We start from the raw sequence: 23,780 nt of genomic DNA, 5'->3' as shown, positions 1-23,780 counted from the left end.
GCGCCTGTGTCTCAGTTACTGCGGAATTGTTGAGGAAAGCATCTCGGTACAGACGGTTAAAAGTCGATCCATTTATTTAGTTAAAATTCCCCCCAAAATGTTGAGAATTTGTCCCACCAGGTGATCAGACACTCAGTCCCTGGATGTTCGGCTTTTGAAAAAGCCTGCGGCTGTAGAGCAGCATGTAGGCGCTAGAGGACTGCACAAAGTCCTCCTGCACCTCTTTGACCGCAGAGTCATCGAAATGGTGCCAGGTCCCAGTTATGGTACTCTGGCACAGCGCTGTGTAGTGGCCCATGTTCAGGTTACCTGTGTGATTCTCGAAAAGGCAAACAGAAGATTGTGGTTCTTATATTATCACATTAAGTCTTAAAGAAATATCTAATCTGGGATTACACTTGTCTTTACTCACCACCACAGCGTAGAGGCTGTACGAGGAGTTCTGCTCTGGGCTGGACAGAAACGGGCTGATGTTGAGCTTCATGTTGAAAAGAACATTGGTCCTTAATTTCACTTGGTTCTTCCCTTTGCATCCAAACCTGCAGGGGGGAGGGAGGGTGCAGCATTTCTCAGCCTCTAATAAAAAGGCTCATTTAGGGTGAATAAATGTAGGATTCCCTAAATGACAGCATGATGTTTGTCCTGAAGGCTGGCAGTGACGCTAATGATGCCACCCATCACCAGCACTCTGGGTCATAGCCTACATCTCAACCCACCGTTTCAGATGCAGCGTGAGGATCTCGGGGGGGTTATCCAGACACGTGAAGACTGTGGTTTCTCTCCTCAGCCCACACACGGAGCACAGCATCTGCTCCCCCCCAGTAAGGATAGTCTGTTGGAAGAACAGTGACAGACAGTCCTGCACAGCACAGGCAGAGGAGAGAGATGGGGGGGGATATCATCTGAAATAATATTGTGTCCCAGTGTGTCTGCGGCTCTAAAACGTTACCTCGATGGTGCATTTACTGGTGTCCGTGGGAATCGGTAGCGACAGCACTGTGAAGGTCTGCGAGCTGTGTGCCTGGTGATCGCAGTGCATGCAGAGGGTCATGAAACTCATTTGACCCTCAAACAGCTGAGAGACGGCTGTGGTCTCCCACGCTGCGGCGCCGATGCTTCTTTTATCGCCTTGTTTCCGCCTCTGCTGAAGCGTCGACGAGCGCATCTGCCGCCTCGTCACCTTTTTTAGGTCATCGTGCAGCACGTTGAGGAGGAACAGCAGCAGCTCCTGGGCGTCTTGCTGGCTGTAGTTGTTGAACTGAGGAAGGATGGAGCCCAGCACAGACCTGGCCTCCACAGGGGCACAGCTGGAGTAACCCCCCATCCACATCTTCTTCAACAGCTGCACAAACACCCCTCCCAGCCGGCACTTAGACCTGCACGAAGGGTCAAACACCTAGAAAAAACTGCAGCCATCCGACATGAATTCTGATCTCCACCACCTTCTACTCCTAATACTTCCCACATTACTGCCCTGTGAGGTATGGGGGCAAGTTATGGACAAACAGGAGAACATATGAAGTATGTGATAAAGAAGCAGACAGAGCAGTTGTTGAGGTCTTACTGGGCCAGTTCTGCTTGAGTGTCCTGATTAAGGAGGTACTCCACCAGGGGCACAGTGGAGCACAGACACTGTAACACGGCGTTCAAGTAGCAGGAGTTGCCCGAGTTGTCCAAACCGCACACTCCTGCTCTGGTGATGTTAGTTCTTCAAGAGCAGCGATCAAAACAAAGTAAATTGGGACGTTATTGTTCTGTCACACTGCAGCGTGTCTGGAAGACGCACGTTAAAACCAACCTTTGCTTGGATGAATTGGCTGAACTGCTCTCTCGGTATGAAATGCTGTTTAAGCGTGGTAGAGCGGGCACGGCGGTGCTGCTGTCCATGGCCAGCTGGGAGGCCAGAGTCCTGGTGAACTCCATCAGATGGACCTGCTTTCCTGAACCCTGGTTCTGCAGCGTGTGGAGTGTAAATGTGTTGATGCAGACGATGTGGAGCGTCACCCAGATCCCCGGGAGAAACACATCTGCCCCTGAGCCTTTCTGGTCTGACAGAGGGAACAGGGCGGGTCCGGTCCACCCCTGCAGGTGGGCACTGACCTGAACCGGTGAATCGTCAGGGGTTTGTTGACCAGGTTCCTTCGCTGGACACGATGTCGGAACAAAGTGGACATCGACCCCTAAGCCGGAGAAGGTGTCTGTGAGCGTGCCGTCCATCCATGCTGAGCTGTCCAGCTGAACCGTGAGTCTTTGGCTGCAGAAAGGTCTCAGAAGGTGTTCGACCACCTGCTCCACCACTGTCCTCCTGCTCTGCTTCTGGAGATGCTCTGGACTGTACAGGAGCATATTACAGATGAATCCAGAGCTGATGTCACAGAGAAGGGCCAGATGAAGCGAACACGATCCCTGCTGGTAGAAAAGTCTGTATTTCTTCACAGCCAGGTTCTGACCAGGTGTGTATAAAGCCTGGTAGCATCTGGCTATGTGGCCACAGAAAGCAGACAGGATTTCCAGCTTCTCTCCATCCTCCAGTCTGGTAAGTGACACCAGGCTGCTCTGGAAGCTGTTTCTCTTCAGGAAACCCTGCCATCCATCCAGTGTCAGGGTCAGATCAGGGTCATAACTGCTGTTCAAGCCCTCGGTCACACCTTTCTGTAGGACTATAGAGAACCAGGTCAATGCCTCGGTATACTCCCCCTCAGACAGACTTGCACTCTGCTCTTTACCCTGGTTGTATGATTGGCGGTTGGCAACTGCCCTCATGCCTGCAGCTCTCCGGATCAGCTTCTGGATGGCTCCTTTGTCCAGCACTTTGAGCAAGAGCTCCCTGGCAGTGTAGTAGACCTGGTAAGTGGGTCCAGTCAGAAGCCTGGTGAGGGGCCTGACTTTTTTGGACCTGAAGATGTTCGGCAAACATACGCTTGTTGTCTGGAGGTCCTCGGGTATCTCGTCCACCAGGTGGCACTCCTCTGATTCCCAGATGCACTCCCGTACAGACAGAGCCTTGGCCTTCATCTCATCCTTGACACGGGATCAGAAGATAAGCTATTCCAAAAAAGATCCTTACAGGAAGCTGTGACAAGGTCCCATTATGGCCAACGGAACTTCCAAATACAGCTTCGGGGTGTGCTGCTCCTTACACTTGTTGTTGGAATGAAAAGAAAAAAGGGCTGTGAACTTGAGGGACCTATGGGTGTAAAGGTCCATGTACACGTACTCTCAGGTGGAAACACATGTTCTCTACACTCCTGAGAATCTGTTGTTAGTAGTTCACCAGGCATCCACGGTCGCCAGACGACAGTGACTTGGCAACCTATAAACACAACATTGAAGGTTCTTGTGAAGGTTTACAACTCTGCTAATAATTTTTCTATGTGGAAAATATATATTATTATAATATTATTATTAAAATATATATTTGCTCAGAGGGAAAGCACAGTTGTCTTTTATTGCAAAGCTTTTTTTCAGGGTGATTTTGTTGATGAATCCTCCAAAATAACTCCTGAACACACCGATGAATTTTGTCTCAATTCAATTATTTACCTCAACTATTGCTGTGATCTAACTGGATTCAACTCGTTTTATTTATGACGTCAAGATTCTTTGTTTTCATGCCACATTTGGATAAAGAAATAATTTTCCATTGATGCCCGAATTACATCAGTTGTGTCCTCTGGTGCACAACCACAGCATCAGTCTGCTAAAAGGGCTCAAAAGCAGATTATTTACAGCTCAAATGCTGATGCATCGTCAAGACAACAATCTGCCTCACAGCTATTTATATTTAAAGTCTCATGTGCACCACAAGGGGGAGCCGTAGTCAAGAGGAGTCTATGCTTTGCCCGGGGGGAGGGGGCGAGAGGGTGCAACCAGCAACGTAGCAAAGCATTTAACCTTTACTATGTAAGAAAAAAAGATGGTGTAAATAGATTTTAAAGTTACCACAGAAATTAGCTTTCTTGTGTGTGTGTGTGTGTGTGTGTGGTGGTGGTGGTGGTGGTGGGGGGGGGGATGTCAGAGACTTGACTTTACCTACGACCTTCTCATAGGTCATATAACTGCGTCCTTGTGATTTTGCAGCAATTTTAATGACGTTTTGCAGCCTGTGCCTATTTTTATAAGCGCGCACTCCAAACTGGTGCACAAGGAGAAGGTCAGGGTAGCGAGAAGGACCTCTCGTCTTCCTCTCAAATTAGGTCTCACAGGGGCGAGCAAACAAATCAGTATAAAAGCGGCAACGCGGACAAATGCAGGTAAATCAGTTCAAGAAATGGAGTCTGTCGTTCTTCGTGGAAGCCTCCAGCTCGGCTTCAGTACAAGCATCCACATTTCTTTTTCCTGATTAGGGTCACATTGTGTGTAAGTCTCAATAGAACCTTAGTGTTCCTCAGTTATCCAGTTCTGCTTTGTAATATAACCTGCAAGTTTCTAAGCACAGCATAAGCAACACGGTGAAATGTAAGATTGACACTAATTTCTTGCTGCGAAAAGCAGAACGGAACGATATGATGTGTCTCACCAGCAGAGTGTTTTGTTCCAGGGTGAAACTGGCGAACATGCTACAGCATCAGGGCGTCGTGACAATCCACAACGGGGGAGGAAGAATTACACAATTACCTCGAGCACACTCAAAGCTCTCATGCATAAACCATATCCTCTTGCAACAGCAACATATGCTAATCCATTATCATCAAAGCCCATCTTTATTGATTTGCTGAACCCTTTTGAGCCTCATTGTTCCTGTCGTGAAGCCTATTCATTCAATCCATTTGTGGCATTTACAGGATGTTCGATGTCGTGGAGCGGCCCGTCTGCCTCGCCCACACAGTGAATAAGAAAATGCAGTGTTGAGGATTTGATTTCACGTGGGAGTCTCAAAGGATAAACACACAAAGGATATTTTGCTATTCGGTCCCATAGGTAACAGCTAAGCAGCTTTTCTTTGATGTTTTCTAATATCTGTTGTTTTTAGCCCTGAAATGTGTCTGGACATGCAATAACTATGTAAAAAACAGTTGGATTTATTCTTGATCCTGAAAAAAGTCAGGAATTCAGCATCAGGTGTTAAATTGAAATTGAATCAATTTATGGAATTTTCCTGTAGAAAAGGGTTACAGAAGTGGTTGGATGGAGTCCTCTGTCTTATTTTGACCAATCAACCTCACCAATAGAGTTTTGGTCTCACCTTGGTGATATATTGTAGCAATTCTATATATGCCAGTTTATTTACCACTATTCCAGTTTCAGAGAGTGTCTGGCACATCTGAACCTGTTAACTTGTGCGCAGAGAAAACAAATATGACTAAACAGGTCAAAGTATACACCCCAAAGATGCATGAAAGTGAATTCCATCCAGCACAGATGGAAAAGACTGAGAATAATAGATGAATAAATCTACTGTCCATCTATATCCACTTGTTTTGTGTCGTTATTCCCTTGGAAACTTTGTACACAAATGATCAGCATTTCTCAGTGAAAGTTGCGAGTGTCATTGCAGCTACGCTGGCTTGAGTCCAGCAGATGAGCTGATGCTACAGTAGCACCGGTAGATGACGAGATGGAACGTTTTGGTCAGGACGTTCTTGAGCTTTGGCACGTGCTGAAGCAGATCCTGGAGCACAGACATCTATTTATAAAAGCACTGTCTGCTCTAACTTTAGTGTGGAGCATGTGCACATCTCTGGACTGAACATGGACACATTTTCTGACACCGAGCAGCTACAATAAGCAGCTTCATGCTCAGAACTCTTCTGCTTTGTCTCTCCCATCTCCACCTTGCTGATCCTGACTGCAGAACAGTGTCTTTCAGTTTGGACCCATCGGGAGAGAGAAAAGCTCCTTCGTGCCTCGGTCAGCTGACAGGTGGCGAGCTGAGCCGCTTATCATGGTGCTCGTGGGTTTTATTTTTAACCTGGAGACACCTGATACTGGGGGGGTGCAGGAAAGAAGGTAGAAGAAGAATACTGGTCATAAGGAGGGTCCAGAACTGAGAAGACAGTGTTCCGGAGGTTTGGACAGAGCCAGACCAGGAGAGGAAGACCAGAAAACAGAAGTGATAAGAAAGCCCATTTGGCGATTGTGCACGTTGACGTCAGAACAAAGAGGAAGTTGTAAAAAGAAAAAAAGTGCTTATGACACGCAGCTTGCAGCAAAAATATGAGTACGGGATTACAGTGACCTCAATTGAATGTGCCTCTTGTGTCACGCAGTATAAACCAGGGAACTTATCAGAGTTCCAGGAAAGTAAAGTTTATATCGCTGCCAAGAAAACAGGACAATACAAGTGGATGAGTTTGTTATAAGGAAGTAGCTGCAGTGGAAAAACTCAGAAAATAAAAGTCAAATGTTAATGATTGCGATCAGGATCAGCACACTAGACGCCTGAAGTGTCTGTTAACCTGTTAACCTAGATACCTGAAGATATACGGGCAGTTTTAATCCACAGGGTAGATTTATTACCCTAATAAAAATAAATGGAAAGACGACAAGACAAATTATTAGCCAGTAATTTTATTTAGAGATATTCTGTAGAACAGGGGAACTGATGATTACAAAAAAAGTCCATATGTGTTCTACATGCTACACCTTAAACTAATGATCATGCTTGCCTGGAAAAAGTACATAGAAATTTAACAAAAACAAACATACAATTAAAACCGATGTACAGTATACTCACCATAACTTTACTTTCCATGTACCTTACTTTTTCCTCCATGCACACGTTTGTTTTTTACGTTACATTTAGGTACAAAAAAATTAAGACTTTTAGGCGCTTTATTAAACCAAAAGGCTTCTTTTCCCGCACTAAAGACTGAACACACCTATTTAAAAAAAAAAAAAAAAAAAAAAATCCATTTGGACAATACTGCTGGAAAATGGAAAGCCTCAACTTTTTTTTTCATGAATTTGCATCCTACCGTAAAAACAAGAGGAACACTTGCACGCCCAAATGTTGCCAAATTAGGAAAAACGAAGTCTGTCCAACTCTATAATCTTCAATAATCACGTTGAAAGAACACATCTCGATAAAATAAATATCGCACATCTGCTAGAAATAAATAATGATTACTGAAACACCTCACTATGTTAAATGCTAAAGTGAGACAGATTTCATCTACGCGACCACATCATATCATGGCATGAGGATGGTCATGTGTGTAAAGCACTAGTGTGGCTTCGAGTGTCTCTCGCGGCTGTTACCTTGAGGTAGATAACACATTTACGTTAACGCCTACGATAATGGTTGCTGCTGGCATCATGTGTCACAGATACAGAATGACAGGGTGGTTCAGGGTGGTCAAAGAAGATCAATTCCTAATTTGATTTAATTTTTTTGTAAGAAAGCACTTAAAATGCTGACAGTATTCTTTCTGATGTCCCATAAGCCATATTCTATGTTGGAATTTGTCTCCCATCATTCGGCTTTCTCTAAATTCCCTCTCCTACAGTACTTGAGTGTGAGTGAATGCCTGTTTGGCATTGAGGGCTACACATTAACCCATGAAGGCTTGATGATCAAGGCTCAAAGTGATGACCAAAACTCTTAAATAAAACCATCCCACGAATCTCTTTAAAAAAAAAAAAAAAAAAAAAAAAGGTAACAATTTAAAAAAGGTATGAAATGATTCAAGTACAATAATATACCATATCATTTATAAAACAGCCTATGTTTTGCACTGTAAGGGAAGATGTTTGCTTTAATTAAGATGCTTGAAGATGCTGCTGTAAGTTTTGTGGGCAATTTGAGGGGAGCATTTGACAGCACAGGGAGTCAGGGAGGCCTGGATGGACTTTAGAGGCAAATCGTCGGAGCTGTCAAAGCCGGGCAGGGGCAGGGGCAGGGGCAGGGGAAGGGGCAGGGGCAGAGCCAGGGAATCGAGCTGCACGTTCAGCACAATCTCTGCATTCCTGCTGAGGAAGCCCTCGTCCACCTCTCTCACTTCCGATGACTCCATCTCCAAGCTGGCCACAGTCTCCACAACACTCTCTTCCTTCCGGCTGAACAGGTGGTCCAGGTAGCTGGTGTAAGTGCTCTCCTTCTGCAGGTGGTCCTCTTTGCGTATGTCCCAGCACGCTTCATCTATCAAACAGCCGCTCTCCTCAACCGTCAGCCCAAAGGCGAAACTCGGACAAGGCTCGACGGGCCAGGTGCTGTCCCCGAATCCCAGCCCTCCTCCGCCCAACTGGGCGAGGTTCACCAGGCACTTCTCCTCTTTCTCCTGACTCACAGACTTGGACACAGAGCCCGAGCGGGGAGCCTCCAGCTGGGAGACGGAGGAGTTGAGCTCATTCAGGAAGCCCACATCGTTGAGCAGCGTCACCTCCGGACAGGGTTCTGGCTGCAGGCTCAGTTTGATGGTGCTGGCGATAAAGGAGTCAAAATCAAAGCCCTGGGTCTGTTGGCTTTGAGGCCTTTCTGTCTGGTGTTTTTCCTGCTCGCTGTCCTTCTCCACAGGATCCTGGGTCTTTCCTGCTTCCTTTAACGCAATCTGTGCCTTTACCAACCCATTCTTCTCACACTTACTCTTGGCCTTGCGGTCAGCTTTCTCCTTGCTCTGCTGTTCCTTCCAGTTGGAGAGGTCAATAATGAGCTTGGGTTCGTAGTAGTGGTTGACTTCACTGTCCCTCCAGATGAGGTTGTCTAGGTATGAGGGTGACACGGCCTTGTAGTTACACGTATGGCTACACTGTAAGTCACAGTATTTATTCTCATGGTGGTCATTGTCCTGCCAGGATCTGTCTGGAAGGAAATGAAGGGAGTAGTCAAAGGATGGCTCATCCAGGAACTTCTCCCAATCTCCATCAGCATATTTGCGAGGATCCACCTGGAGAAAAAAAGAAAAAAAAACATCACCGTTTAGTCACGATCAACTCAAGAAAATCTAATTGCTACTTTTAGAACTGTGCAAAACATGACCTAATCATAATTCTTAAGCTTACCTGAACCTCCTCTTCATCTGTTACATCAGAGAGTCCTCTTGGGTCAACCTGAACTTCATCTGGGTCGTGGATGCTGTGTAGGTGCCAGTCAGCCTCAGAGAGCTGACTTTCATGACATCTGCTAGCACAAAATTAGAGGATTTTAGAAGTACAAAGTAAACCATCCACTTAAAGGAAGCTCAGAAACCAGAAAAATGTCTGAGACATTTGAGAAGAATAGGATGAGCAAACATACCTGTCCCAGGTGTGGCTGTGGCTCTGGTCCATAAGCAGGATATCATCTACTTCATCCTCTATGTGGAAGGGGTGCAGAGAGACTGGCTCATCTAAAGGGAAGGAGTAGTCAGCCATATAGGGGTGGGCCAGGGCCTCTTCAGCAGTCAGGCGGTCCATGGGGTTAAACGTCAAGATCTTCTCCAAGAAATCCAAGGCTACGGGGAGATAAACCAAAAGACGAGCATATGAGACTGGAACAGGACCTCTGAACACATGACCCGCTTGACATTTACAGTTTGTGATCATGGAGGTAAGATAAAACCAACTAAATTATACACACCCTGGGGAGAGACATCAGGCAGCAGCTTGGCTAGTGGTGTGTGAGGCTTGGACATATCGTTACGAATGAAGACCGGGATGACGCTGTGGAGCTCTTGGCGGTCTTCTTCCCGCAGCACAGGTATGGACTCCAGGATCAGCTGCATCTGCTCCAGCTCGTGGGCACCTGAAGCGTTAGGAAAAGACTTCAGGTAATGTCTTGGAATTAGTCCGATTGCATAAGATCCCAGCTCTGCATGACATGCAGTTTGTTTTTCAGGAAACTGGAGCTCGCTGGATCACGGGAACAGTTATTTGCCTTGTGTTGCGCTCAAGGCAGTTTCAGGAACAGACTGTCCCTGCTCCTACTGGATTTTTAGGGCAATGAGACTGGAGACAGCAGACTGAATCCAAGTTTATTCTAAAAGGTATGATGGCAAACAGTCGGAGCATACATCCCCATCAGACCGGTGCTCCATGTTTTTTTAAATATAATTAGTCACCAGAAATGACATGCACATGAATATCTTAGGCATTTACCAGCAAAGAGGGTTTTCCCTGTGAGCATCTCGGCAAAGATGCAGCCAGCTGCCCACATGTCGATGGCTTTGGTGTAGTTATTAGGAGAGAGCAGCAGACGGGGCGATCTATACCACTTGGTGACTAGGCCCTCTGAAAGATGGCCCTGTGTTTGGGAAAAAGGAGACAAAAATGGATGTATATATTGAGAACCTAGGAAAAAAAGACATCTCACATTTCTACACTGCTGTGATCCCTTAAGCTCATTTCCAGTTGAAGTTTAGTCCCTTCTCCTGAGTAAAATGTGATTAACTGTGCTTCATGTGCTTGAACATTTCCCATCCTACCCAGAACCCCAGAGAAAACTCCTTGATGGCCCTACTTGGTAGTGGTCACGTACGCAACACAGCGCGGAGACAAAGGACCCAGGTCAAACATGTGCGACCCTGTCAGCAGTATGGGGGAGTAGGGTAATCCCCCGCCCCCCCGACTCATTCTGCTGGAAATGACAAACCACCGAGACCGTTCTGTACTTTCTGTGCACCTCACAATTTAATACCAGTTAAAAGGAACGCGCTATGTAATCTGATGCCCACTAAAACGATGGAAGTCAAGCTACACTAGTGTGAAACATAGCAAAGCTCACTTTAAAAACTAACCATAACAAATGGCATCCGGTTTGAACCACTTGAACAACCTTTGACATTATGACGGAGGCGGTGGTTATTGTTCAGCCTTAAATTTGGTCCCGCTTCCTCATCTGTATGGCGGTGGTACACCATCCGAGCCAATGCTTTCATTGCCACGTTGCATGCGCAGTTTTTTGATTACATAGGCTTCAAATAGGTCTATACTGCGGCACTGTTTGGCACCCGCAATGTCTTTAGTGTGGAATTAGTTTTTAAATGGGGGGGGGGGGTGATGCTTCTGTTTAGTGTTTGTTTTTGTCTGGCGAGTGACCAGAAATTCTCAGACAGTTAAGTTCTGGCAACTACCTCCTAATGGCTCCAGGTATTTGTTTTATAAGCATAGTTCTTGAATATCAATGTATCAATGAACAGCTTGGATGTGGGCTGTACCCCCCCATGTAACTTGTCAGTAAAACATAGCTGCTTTGGCATTAGCAACTTGAATTTAACTCTACTTCTAATGAGCACTGCAACTGTATCAGCACAACTGTGTTTATTCAGTACTTGGATTGGATCAGGAAAAAACTGGATCGGTGCAGATGCTGTAGTACAGCAAACACAATACCAAAGCGTCATTATCCAATACGATTACCATATTTTACAGCACAATATACAAAAGGTTATTAGCATGTACATCTTTCTTAAAAACCTATGCCTCATTTTGGTTTCCAATTTTATTTTGGTGGCGAGATGATGTCACAGTGAGCAGTAATGCAGGGCAGTTGCCCAGCCTCTGGGGTTATAACAACACATGAAGCAACCTGGCCTGTAAGTGTGTTAGATTCATGCAGGGTGGGTGGTGAAACAATACCAGTCCCACCCTCCACACGCCTGGTAAATCCAGTTGGTGAACTGCCCAAAATTATCACTTCAGCTCCTGTTTCCATCTTAATTTAGCCACAAGAATTTGATAACACCCTATCGTGTTGAAGAGTGTGGGTTCGTTTGTGGTTTGTTTTAACAGGCCTAGAACACAACACAATATGCTGATGGCAAACATAGTTCCAGCCTAAGCAGTATTTGCGAGAGGAAGGCTGGAAAAGCCGCACGGGAAATTGAAAAGTAATGACATTCAGACGGGTCACGCTTAATGGGCAAAGCTCAAAAAAAGACCCATCCCCCACTGCAAACCCACAACCAGCACATTTTGTGACATGGCTGCACTATTTCCCAGCCGCTGCAGTGCGCTGCTACAGCCACACAGGTTAGCTTCAATGCGTCTGGACATTGAGCAACAACAATTATGTGCTCGATGTACTAAAAGGCAGCAGATGACGGGTCACCTACCAGCTGAGGAAATAAATTGCACTCAGTCAATATTTCATCCTGTAGTGGAGACTAGATGAGCATCTCACAGGTCTCACTCATGTGCTATAGTGACTACAATAGTCTGCTCTTGGTCACAATTCCACAACTTCTAAACTGTATACTGAGGTCATTCTTAGTAGAGATAAGAAAGTCGGATTACGTGTTAGAATGGTGCCTATTTTCAATGAAAACTAAGCACCTACACAGTACTTGTTAGATCTACCAAAAGTGGAATAAATCAACCCATTTAACTTTAAATGATGGGATAGATTTACCACAGTTGCCAAATGCCCAAGACACATTAACATGATTAAAAAGCCACATTAGTTTAAAAAACAGGATACATCTGCAACAATACTTGACAAAGTAAATAGAACCGCACTGCAAAAGATTTTTTAATCTAAAATTCATTACACCTTAAACCCTCACAGCTTTGAATAATTAGGTCAGAAGCCTGCATGTTCTCAGAGCCAGGTTTGAATTTGAAGGGAAAAAATGACCTCAGTGAACCCTGTGACTCCCTCTCTTAAAACATTTTAGTTCCGTGGATGACCACAAATGATAGAATTACCCTACATATAAAGTCTGGTGTATTTATGGGTTTTTCCAAGAAGAGCATTTTCTCCATTTACTGCCAATGAACGCAGACTTCAGCTCCGTTTCAAGTCAGGGCCCAAGCGTGTGTGGCTCCTGCAACAACACAGGCTGGGGTATGGGGGTGGGTGCTCGGGGGGGGAAAGGTTCAGCGAGTGCACGTGAATGCCTGACATTCCTGGTGGTGAGCCAACTTAAAAACCTTCAGAACCAGCCTCCCAAAATAAGAGATGGGACAAATACTGGATAATCTTGACGGACTTTACAGAACAAACATGAGCGTTAAGTAACCCCTCCCAGGAACAATGATTTAATTAACAACAGGAGGGTGACAGGATGAAGAAGAGGGTGAAACAAATGGCACATTATTGAAACTCAAGTTCATCCAGTCCTTTATTTAGCAACATTATTCAAATGATTTGCACTCAGCAGCCCAGCTGCAGAGACTCACCCCGTCTGATATATTTAGAGGCTGCTAAACACTGGAAATGGGCTTTGTCCTTTAAAGTGTCGGTCGCCTCGACAGGGCACCAAAGCGCTGCAGCAGCCCCGTGATCTGTCAGTCACGGCGACACCGTTTGTAGAAAATGGGGTTAAAATCTGTTTGACAACATGATTACGGCACTTGTGTTCTTGACAAAAACTCGGTAGCGCCGCTGTGCCACAGCACCAAAGCCGAACAATAGTCAAACAAGAGCGCTACCCCCGACAAGCAGCTTTTAAATATCCACTTGTCTGCATGTTTCCCCATCAGGAAAACTGCTTATGTAGAGGGAAAAAAGCCCACAAGGCAAACTCTGCTGCAGCAGCAGTGTCCAGTATCAGCGCGCGAACGGTGAGAAACTCACTCGCTTCCCATCAACTGGATTGCTTTTCTCCACAAACACCTACTGTTTTCAAAGGTGACTCATATGAAAATAGAGGTATGACTTGATCACTGAGGCTGCAAATAAGCGGTTTGAATAAGTGCAAGTCTGTCTCGTGGCAAGTGATGTGGCCCAATCCTGTATGAGTAATAAAATGAACAAGGCTGTGGCCAGAGGATCACGTCATGTGCGCCCATTTCAGACTCTCTGGTGACTAATCTGAGACACGTGTAAGCATCTGACTGCCTCAGTGCTCTGAAGGGATCCAGCTGCAACAGAAATGGGGAAGAGTCGATGCAGCCCAACCTAGATTTGCTCATATTAAAACACCACATGGCCCTCAACTAGAATTTAGTCGTATGAAACGTGTCAGGAACACCAAAAAGGGCCATTCTCTCCTTGCAGCTCTCTACAATTTAACAGGCTGAGTCATGTTTTTCCTCAAAGATTAAAGCAACTTCCTTTTCAACATCATCATACTGTCTAGGAAAGCAAAACAAAGGTTTAACATGTGCTAAAATACGTCCATTTAACATGTGGTGTGTGGACCCCTCTCCTTCAATAACCAGGAATATGCTGTCACTGACAACCCGATTGTGTCTCTACCATTTAAACAACTGCCATTTTAAGAAACATGCAGCATTTCCTTCTTTCAGACATTCAATTGAATATTCAGTATTACAAGTAAGTCACATTTAGCCCACAGTGATATAGAATAGTACAGAAACTATTATGTAGGGGGTAGGAGGAATAGTTTCTACTACTTTCTAGGATAGAAAAGTAGAATCATGAATCAGGCCCTACCTTGTGAGAATAGTGGGGGTCCATGATGCGAGCCAGGCCAAAGTCCCCAATCTTAAGTACCAGGTCTTCCGTATTGACAAACAAGTTAGCGGGCTTGAGGTCTCGGTGCAGCACGTTAGCAGAGTGGATATACTTAAGGCCCCTGAGGAGCTGGTACATGAAGAGTCTGGCATGGCCCTCTGAAAGAAGGCCCCTCTCCAACAATTGACAAAGGTCTGTCTCCATGTACTCTTGCACAATGTACACAGAGTTAACCTCCGTCAGGGACACCACATCCTCCGTTAGCCTGCGACCACTAGGGCCCAATGTCTCAAAAACCTGGTCAGAAAAGTGGTCAAATTGGGAATAAATTAATCTATTGTAAGCGCATGAAACCAGACAAAAAGTGATAAACAAAGCTCACTCCATACCTTGACAATGTTATCATGATCGAGGCGCCTGATGATCTTGATTTCCCGCAGGGCATGCTTCACACTCTGCGGGTCAGTCAAGATTATTTTCTTCACAGCCACACGCTTATCACAATCCGTGTCGACGGCGGAGAACACCAGGCCATTCCCTCCATAACCAAGTGGCTTTAAGTCCATGTAGCGGGAACCCAGGTCAAAACCATGGATGTTCATCAGGGACTCAAACTTCTCTGCCATGACTATTGTTACGCCAAACTATCAATCGAATGATCTCTGCCTTGTCAAGACCACTTTATGCCCCAACAACAGAGGAATTGGTCAAGCCCACTACTATAACCCCTATACAGGTACCTACCCACCTCCCTGATTTTTTTTTACTGTCAAATGCAAGATTCTAATGTGAAATCAAATTCTCTTCCCATCTTGAATGAGCAAAAGTGTAAACATTAATATGTCCCCAGCTCCAGGGTATAAAGAACAAAAGTTTTGAGTGGACTAGTGCTTATAGGCTGCAATGAATGGAATGGGGCCAATTAAAATGCACTGAAATTATACTTAACTATAAAAGCATGTTGTTGCATCCTTAGAGTGCAGATACATTCAGTGTACGACTGGTCCTGAGCAGCTTCGTGTGAAATGTGCTTAAATGCACTATAAGGATTTTATATATATATATAATTTATCTCTGTAAAACCTTCCTATTGCATCACCTGATCTAAAGAACTGAAATGAGTCTGGCCTTTGAGTCAAAATAAATGTTCACCATCAGTGATCAGGTGGCTCAAGCTCGCCACAGTCGCAATCAAAACTATCCTCCATTTTACTTGAATATAACCTGAAAGACAGAGAGAGAAAAAACATTTATCACGGGATGAAACCAACCATGTAACAAAATGCAAATTCTTTGAATCTTAAACGTATTCGACCATCTTCACAGAAGTTACACAGAAACAAACTTTCCACTCTGTAAAGTGTGAAGTCAGGGGAAACCAGCCCGCCCCCGCCCGGTTTATCCGGCTGGCTAGTCCGGTTTCCTGGTTTCTGGTAAATTCAGCCTCAAAGATATTAACCATGCGTCAACCTGACGCTAAAACCAGCGAGCAGGCCGAATCTTTGGTCACCCTGGGGATATGTAAAGGCTCTATCCCGTGTTCTAAACGTTTACACCGCCTATTTTTGGCCTTCCGAGAGGCTGCTTGCGGAAAAAATCCACAAATGGAAGCGTAGCAGCGAGCTGACAGACAGACGTCTTGGTCTTAAATTGTTAAACAACAAAGGACAATCGGCAGATAATAACAAACGAATCAGGTCGCACACCTCGGATAAATATCCCGACATGTTTCGATCTACGTAAATACATATAGAATGTAGGTAATAGACGCCGATCGGGTGAACAAAGAGGTCGTTGTTGGCGGAGGCTTCTGACTACGTGGTAACAGCTTTTCCTCGCGCTAAGCGGCACAAAGCAGACGTCGGCTAAACCCTTAATGACGATAGGAAATCACATAAAAATAGAGCTGGTAGCGAAATATCGAAAACACGTTTCAGAAATTTAGACTCACAGTCCCTGTGTGTTGCATTTGTTCCGTGGTATCGTCAATCAAACCTCGAGGAGGTTCGACCGGGCTCCGCTACCTTACGCGGCGGATCTGTGGCAATCGCCATTTAGGCTGGGCAACTGTATGAACGGCGGCGTTGACGTCACGACGTAGCCTTCACTGGCTGCCGGAACCTCTAACTCGAGGTGAAAATTACAGGCCATGGTCTTTTTGGTTCTGTTTAGAATTGTAACAAAGTAAGCCATCAGAATTCAGCACTTTATTGTTTAAAAAATGTTATGTTGATATCTCATCCCCCCCCGAATTAATCGCAAAAACAATGTGCATTATTTGAAACATGTGTACGTCCGAGTAGTACTTGAAAGCAGCAGCAGTCATTCTAAACGGGCTCGTACTGTCGGATCGATCGACAGCGGTAGATTCAAAATCGAAATCAAAATTACAATAAGTCAGTGTTAAACAGGTGTTTAACTACCAAAAACTCAGAATTTTGCTAATGCTACAAACTGCCCTTAGTGTACACTAAAAAGGAAAGCTGGATTTACTTGCCTAGTGTCTGTGATGGGCCTGTTTCCTTTATTACACGTGTTGTACAGCTGCATAGATTGTGAGCAATATCGATAAATTATTTATTTTTTGAAAACCCTGGATGGTAGTTTGTACGCCTTGCAATCATAATTAAAATAAAAACATGATATGTGCCTCAGACAAAACCGCAACCATATTTATTGTTAAATTGTTTAAAGATACACACAGAAACGTTTTGTCGTGCTCCCAGTACATATTAATTTTGCTTTCACAGGTTCTTATTTCGCAGAGCAGCGCACATCTCAAGGCCTGTTAACAGCAGTCTCTTTTTTAATTAAAGTGTGGTTTGGGCCGATGATGGCAGTCTTTTTTTTTTTTTTTCCTGAATAAACATTCTGGATTATAGCACGCAATAACAAGTGTCAGTGAGAAAAATGGCTCCGACAGTTCACTCACTGCGGTCTCTGGATTTAGAAAGTCCATCTGGCACTGGGTGTTAGTCTAGCAGCTTACATATCCCGAGAAAAAACAAAGTCAAATAAGCAGACGGCTCTCTGATTCTCTGTTTGTATCCGTCATCCAAGCTCCTGCTGCCGCTCTGCACCCTGTGAATGGACGCATACGGATGGGCGGACAACAGCATCACAGCCGCAGCATTCTACATCACAACATCAGCATCCGCAGGCAGACCATATGGGAGCCCATGTGCCCGAGAATGCAGATGCTTCTCCTCCACACAAGAGGGGATGGGCTCTGCAATGGCGAGCAGGAGCAGCATGCGGAGACAGCCGGGATGCGACAGACAAACAAACCAGACATTCTATAACAGATGTTGAGGACAGCAGTGTTATACCATTATATGGCTTATTCTACAGTAACTATTTGTAAGCATTATTAGGGCCATTTCAGGTGCCAATTCATGAGAAGGCAGTTATGTAACAGGCTATCTGAAAATTAATAATTATTTAAAGCAACTTGAGAATAAATTGTTTTGCTGTGATTATTTTTTTTATATCATCCCGTGGTAAAATGAATTTTATATTCCTTAGGTCTGAACTATAACTGAAAAAATGTTTTATTTTAAAAAAGCATATATTGGAGCATAGATTGCTCAAAGAGAACTGTAGCAGTCCATAAACTATAGCCCACATTTGTGCTGGTCTTGCTTGCTCATTAAATTAAACCATTAATTATGTCTGATTGTCTTTTGCTGGTACCATAAATATGCACTTTCCTCTATATAGTAAATGTGAACTGCATGCAGTCTTACTCCTCTAAAATGGTTTGGAAAAGACTACTTAATTAAAATGCAATTTAAAAAAAAAAGTTGTATAGGCCTTCTCAATAGTTGCATTACTTCTAGTTGTTGTAGCTGTTTATGGTTATGTCTTAAAACAGAAAAACCTTTAAGAATATGACACATATAGCCTCCATAATATACTTGTTGCACTGACATCCCCTGCAGATAATGTTGCAGCTGTTGGCAAATCAAATAATTGTCTTTCCTCGAGTGACATGCTGTTTACCCACATTCATGATAGCAGCGTGATTGTAACTGTCACATACACTTTCACCTATATGTGAAATGCATCACATATGTCCTCTTTTTTATGGCTAAATACCTTTTTTGCATATTAGGTAAAAACTGAAATATAAGGACATTTAGCCCAATACTTTTGTTAATACCTTCAGAGTATATAAAAACATGCCACTTACAGATTCTGAAATTTCCCCAAGACAACTGTTGAGACATGGTGTTGAAGTTAAAAGCCCATTCAGGAGAATTTAGTAGATCCAAAAGAGTTTCCCAGACAAGAAGATAGAGTATTGTTCCAGTGTGAGTCTGTGGAGTTCTGTTATTCTCAGCTTTGGTTGTGTGTTATCCTCCTCCATGTGTCTCTGGTTGTGGGGTGGAGCTCGATGAGCAGTTAATATAGACCAGGCCAGAGTGGGGAGGAGACTGCTCTCTATTTTGGCCTTGTTTCAGTTGACTGCATTCTCTTGCCATTATTTTGACAACTCTCCCGTTTATTAATCATTTATTAATGAAATTTTCTTTTTAAAATATGTAAATATTACATCAGGTCAAAAATAAACCAGGCATATTCTTTGAACTTGTCCGTAATGAAATGTATTTGGGGGATAAATCTGGGGTCTGGTTGTTTATTTGCACACCGCAATAGTCACTATTAGGGGGGGTTTCTGGTGCAATCCTGCAACCACCAGAGAAGATTAAATTCGTGTGTGTTTCCCTGATGGTTTAGTTATGAGGACATGCGTGCATGTGAATTTGTTTGATATTCAAACTAAACCTCTTTAGGGTCTGGAACTGTTGTGTATTATCAAAATATGTAAATGCATGCGCGGGGAAATAAGGGCAAAGCTGTGGGTTTGGTTTTTACCTATGCAAGCAATGAAAGGTACTGTAAAAGAACACTTGCAATCTCTGTCCTGATATCTGTACCAATCAATAAACCCTTTTATTAATTATCAGCTACCGGTAAATAAAAAGAGTGGAGCAATTACATAACTGCTTGCAGATATACAGTAGTATTGACCAATAGACTTCTTTTTTTCTCTTTTCCATATAATATCTGCAGTTATATAACACATTTCCCCTGACATAAAACCAAGGGGCAGAATGGGTTAGGAAAAGGCATAAAACCTTACAGCTGTGGTCGTATTTGTGGTCTATTGCCCCTAAAGGTACCTGTGCTATCCTGTTCCTGATAGCCGGCAGGTATTTTACAGTTCAGTGAAAAGCTTCAGACAGACCACAAATGGACCATTTTATATACAAAGACTGTTTTTTTGTATAATGGTTGTACAGGAAACACAGAATGAGACTTTCATCACATCTTTCATAACAACTTGTCCTGACCTATACTTTACACAAACGCTGCCTCCACTTTTATTTTAATGCAAATAAACCTGCATTGTGGCCATTAGTAGAGAAAATGTAGAGAAACTTTCTCCAGTCTCTGAATGAGATGGGATACGGGTATAATAAAAACAAATAATTTTAAAGTTTAAACCTATTACTGTGTGAAACTCCTTAAACCGTTAATTCAAACCAAAGCAAAAGTGTGATTGTGACATGAGAGCATTACGCAATCCTCAGAAATGCAACCTGAGCTGCTTGATTCTAGTGCACTTATTAGCAAATGTTCTCAAGTCGTGCTTTTGGACATTTCCACATGGTGCATGACTCGTGTGGCATCAGTAAAGGTCAGAGTTACGGTACAACACGTGAGTTACAACACACAGGTTTGGAAGAACATGAAGAAAATCTTTGACCTGTTGGGTAGTTAGCATCCAGAGCAGCAATTTGGAGGCACAGAAAGTGAAAAGAGGAGAGCGCCGAGGACCATCTGCCTCTTCTGTTTTCTCACCATCTGTGTGTGGAGCATCCTAAGGCCTCGAGGGCCTCTGTCTGAGTGTGTTTTAGTTATGATTCTGCTTGTCTGTGATGTAACTTGTTTTGCCTGCTCCTAGTCTACAAAGAATTTAAATAAGAATTTTTTAAGACAAAGAAATAATCAAGCAGACCTGGCAGCGATAATGATTATTATGTGTGTTCGGCGTATTTCATGTTGTTGTAATTGCTCCTGTGGGGTCAGAGATAAAACTGGGGCGTTAGGCCATGATGTAAGCAGATCAGAAGCTTTATTCCTGAAGGTTTCTTAACAGGGCTAAAGCAAAAGCCTTCAATTCAGTGTAATCTCATCAGAATATAACAAATATGTTAGAAATGTATTTTAGCTGGCATATTATTGGATTTGTTTTATATAGTAATTAGCTCTTTTATTGCACACCAAGGAATTGAAATACTGACTACATGATTTATTTCTCTTTCTAGCTATGCTTTTATTATTTGGATAGTGCGCAATCACTTTCTGCTCTGAGTACAATTATTTTCCCTTTTATTGCAACAACCATAAAGATTAAAACAAGGTCAAAGTCAGAAGTGAGCTCACTGCTCAATGTCAGAGACAATAAAATGCTAATAATTAGATCAAGTACACAATGTTCACAGCTTTATGATGGAAAGATTGACAGAGATTAATTACGTGAGGTAGCTGACATTTAAAGTAGATAGTGAAATATTAACGCAGTGCCCCTGGGCTGTGACCCTTTCTGCTGTCTACAGAGCCTTAATTCTCATAATATTTGGGTTTCAAATAAGATCAAGGACATCCTTTGTCATCTTTATCAGCAGTCTGCTGTCTGAACATAGTTCATAATTCTCTTACCTTGGGTTCCTTCATGTTCCTGCATGATTTTGTCCTGCATCACATGTTTACAATGTTAATAATCTACATTGCATCTTTATGTGACTGCTTGCATGTTAGTTGAGTGTCTTCTTGCCTGTCTGGTATTATTTGCATTTATGAGCACTGACCTATGTCTTTTTTTTTTATCAATTACATAACATTTTTTTATCTTCCCATACAGACATTCCTACGCAGAGACATTTCCATTTGCTCTTTTTTAGCAGTCTTCTCACTTTTTAAACAGCCACAGTGCTGAGCTTGTTACCTCACACCAGGTTACACCTGTATAGGAATGGTTGCCTCATTTACCTGGTTAATAACACACTAGTAAAACCCAAGACTCACATAAATGGATCACTTTGTCCTCCACAGAGTTTAGGATTCATTTTTATTTAAATATCGGATGGCTAGAGAGTGGATATCAACCAACTCGTGGTGTTACAGTATGAATGGAGCCTGTCAGTTCTACATGGTTTGAGTCAGTGAATGGGGCTGCTGCTCCTCTCCCCATCCTGATTCCTTTAACTCCCTGCATCAGCTCTTTATGTGCCTGTCACTGTGGGTCAATGCATTACTAGATCAAGCACATGATGTACAGTGTTGGTAGAATGGCACGTCTAATGAGAGGTCTGCCGACCAGTCTTGGCCTGAGCCTGTCAAGCTGTCGCCGAGTAGGCAGTCCACCCCTGCATACAAATGACTGGATCAAAAGGCTCTATAATGTCCAGGTTAGATCGGCTATCTGCAGATCTTTGGGCTGACATCACTGAACACACACCACAGAAGTGTCGGCACTCACTTTATTAGACATGCCCAGGCTACCTCTCAAGTGACTTTGTGATATTTTATGCAGTGGCATTTTCCAGTCACATGATAAAACAACTAGTCTGTGAAACTGTCAATCATTAACCTGTGTTCCCATGGCACAGTCCCAGGACAGGAAGTGGAAAAATACATCACTGTTGCTGAGTTCAAATCAGTGGGCACTTAAATCGGGTTTATTCTGCACATACTGCACAAAACTAGAACAGCTCTTCCAACATATAAAAAAATACATAACAGTTAAGATCAACTAGTGATGATTTCATTATATATGTTTTATTTTGCTATTAGTATATTGCACCCTGTAGTCTGTAACAATGTCTGAGTTCAGGAAATATTCCAAAATAAATTAAATAGATATAATAAACACATTTTGCAATATTTATAAAATATTGTTATTACTTTACCCCCCCCCCCCCCCCCCCCCACACACACACACACACACACTCATATGTTGTCATCTCTAAATACTCTCTGAATATGTATGAATATACTGCACAAATATTTTCTTTTATCCTTCTTGTGCCATTACAGTCTAATGTTTGGAGGTTTTTTAAAGGAGTAATACTTTGAAGGGCATGGGAGGTGTGGTTGGACTGTGTTTTGCCTGGGTAGTTTAGAGACTGTGTCCACGTGTGTTCGGAGCTGTTTTCCCAGCTGTATATTGCATGTGGGATGCTGGTTGGAGAGGAGGTTTGGGATGGATCATTATAGTACAGTGTTTTTCCTACAGTGAAGAGGAACATCTTGCATAAGAATCCACAGTACAAATAGGTTTAGTGCTCTTCTGTCTATCTGTTGAACATGTTTCTGCTCTGCGTAGGTCCGAAAAGGACGAATTAGAAGAGATGGTGAAATGAATTTACAAGAAAATCCCTTTAAAAACGCATAAGGGAACTTTATCATTTTCTGCTGTTACATAATGGCCAGAGAGAGTGGATCACCTAATTCGGTCCATCTATTTTTGGCTCAGCCAAGTCTGTAGACTGTAGACATGTTTCTGCCTAAATGAACATGATTCGTCCAATAGGTCACTGCATACATGCCCCAGTAACCATGAGACTGATCAATACGCTGTTTCCTGGTGAGTGAAAACTCGTGCCAGGATGCAGTCTAATTATAGTTGCTAATGAATGAGCGGGGTTGAATGTGTTCCATAGAGAAGACAAGGTAAAGAACTGATTGTAAACACTTTGCATTGAATACTTTAATACTATCTAATACCCGGTCTTATTTTTCACATCAATAAAGTATATGGAATTAAAGATGAATTGCTAAGCTAAGGCAACCCATGGTTACATTTAATGTACGTTCCCAAAATGAGGTTCAATTCATAAAATGAGGTGCATAATTGTTTCAATTTAATAATACAAGTAGAACAAAATACATAACCTTTGAGCAACAGAACAAAATGAGCACAATCATTATCTGTTTAGAGAAATTGCATAAGTGGTGTTAGTCACGCATGAACACTTCAACTCTGTAGGCTGTGTTCTGTTCCAAACTGCAGAGGAGAGCTGAGCAACCATGTGTGATGGGCAGTAATGCTGAAAGGGGCACATGGGAATTCCTTGACTAAATTACTGGTTGCTCCATGAACATTTACTGTAGATGAATACATACATTGCACACAATGTGCTAACAGGCAGCATTTCATCGTCACCCATGAAATGATGAAACCATGTATACTTGCCTCTCACTTCTGTCTTTTATAAAGTCGGTTGACATTTAAGAATGTAGTGGAGAAAATGTATATGGTTAGCAGTCAAGATGGTCTTTAAAGTTTAATATCAAATTTGAAAGGTGAACAACCTTTTATTTTTATTCTGGTCTTTTCTTAGTTGAGTATAATTATGTGCTAGGACAAATATTGCCTCATATGAATGCCATCATTTAGAAGAATAACATGAATCAAACTCAGGAAATGGGAGGT

General features: G+C 43.2%; 2 protein-coding genes and 1 long non-coding RNA gene across 7 annotated transcripts; 1 reads left to right on the top strand and 2 right to left on the bottom strand.

The window, feature by feature from the left end:
* Positions 1 to 56: 56 nt before the first annotated feature.
* Positions 57 to 3,256, bottom strand: LOC130518386 (ubiquitin carboxyl-terminal hydrolase Usp2-like). Of its 2 annotated transcripts, none has more exons than XM_057020945.1 (6): positions 1,799 to 3,256; positions 1,565 to 1,708; positions 950 to 1,376; positions 717 to 859; positions 413 to 539; positions 57 to 319 (listed from the first exon to the last, which is right to left on the bottom strand). In XM_057020945.1, the coding sequence occupies exons 1-6, from the start codon at positions 3,013 to 3,015 to the stop codon at positions 125 to 127; spliced, it is 2,253 nt and encodes a 750-aa protein (XP_056876925.1). In that variant the 5' UTR covers positions 3,016 to 3,256; the 3' UTR covers positions 57 to 124. The 2 variants fall into 2 exon arrangements, with proteins under 2 accessions (XP_056876925.1, XP_056876933.1); XM_057020953.1 differs by having other exon boundaries at positions 717 to 832.
* Positions 3,257 to 6,494: 3,238 nt separating this feature from the next.
* mapk6 (mitogen-activated protein kinase 6) lies at positions 6,495 to 18,652 on the bottom strand. Of its 4 annotated transcripts, none has more exons than XM_057018105.1 (8): positions 18,468 to 18,652; positions 14,665 to 15,499; positions 14,255 to 14,572; positions 10,015 to 10,159; positions 9,497 to 9,661; positions 9,176 to 9,371; positions 8,941 to 9,061; positions 6,495 to 8,825 (listed from the first exon to the last, which is right to left on the bottom strand). In XM_057018105.1, the coding sequence occupies exons 2-8, from the start codon at positions 14,899 to 14,901 to the stop codon at positions 7,698 to 7,700; spliced, it is 2,310 nt and encodes a 769-aa protein (XP_056874085.1). In that variant the 5' UTR covers positions 14,902 to 15,499; positions 18,468 to 18,652; the 3' UTR covers positions 6,495 to 7,697. The 4 variants fall into 4 exon arrangements, with proteins under 4 accessions (XP_056874085.1, XP_056874094.1, XP_056874077.1 ...); XM_057018114.1 differs by lacking the exon at positions 18,468 to 18,652 and adding an exon at positions 17,208 to 17,353; XM_057018097.1 differs by lacking the exon at positions 18,468 to 18,652 and adding an exon at positions 16,227 to 16,365.
* On the top strand, positions 16,274 to 17,946 carry LOC130516832 (uncharacterized). Its single transcript, XR_008947597.1, has 2 exons — positions 16,274 to 16,408; positions 17,336 to 17,946. It is a non-coding gene; the product is annotated as an uncharacterized LOC130516832 (long non-coding RNA).
* Positions 18,653 to 23,780: the final 5,128 nt, after the last annotated feature.

Source organism: Takifugu flavidus, chromosome 2, assembly GCF_003711565.1.
Source record: "Takifugu flavidus isolate HTHZ2018 chromosome 2, ASM371156v2, whole genome shotgun sequence".
In the NCBI taxonomy this organism is placed as follows: domain Eukaryota; kingdom Metazoa; phylum Chordata; class Actinopteri; order Tetraodontiformes; family Tetraodontidae; genus Takifugu; species Takifugu flavidus.
Note: the sequence above shows the minus strand (reverse complement) of the source record. Positions and strands in the feature narration are given on the sequence as shown.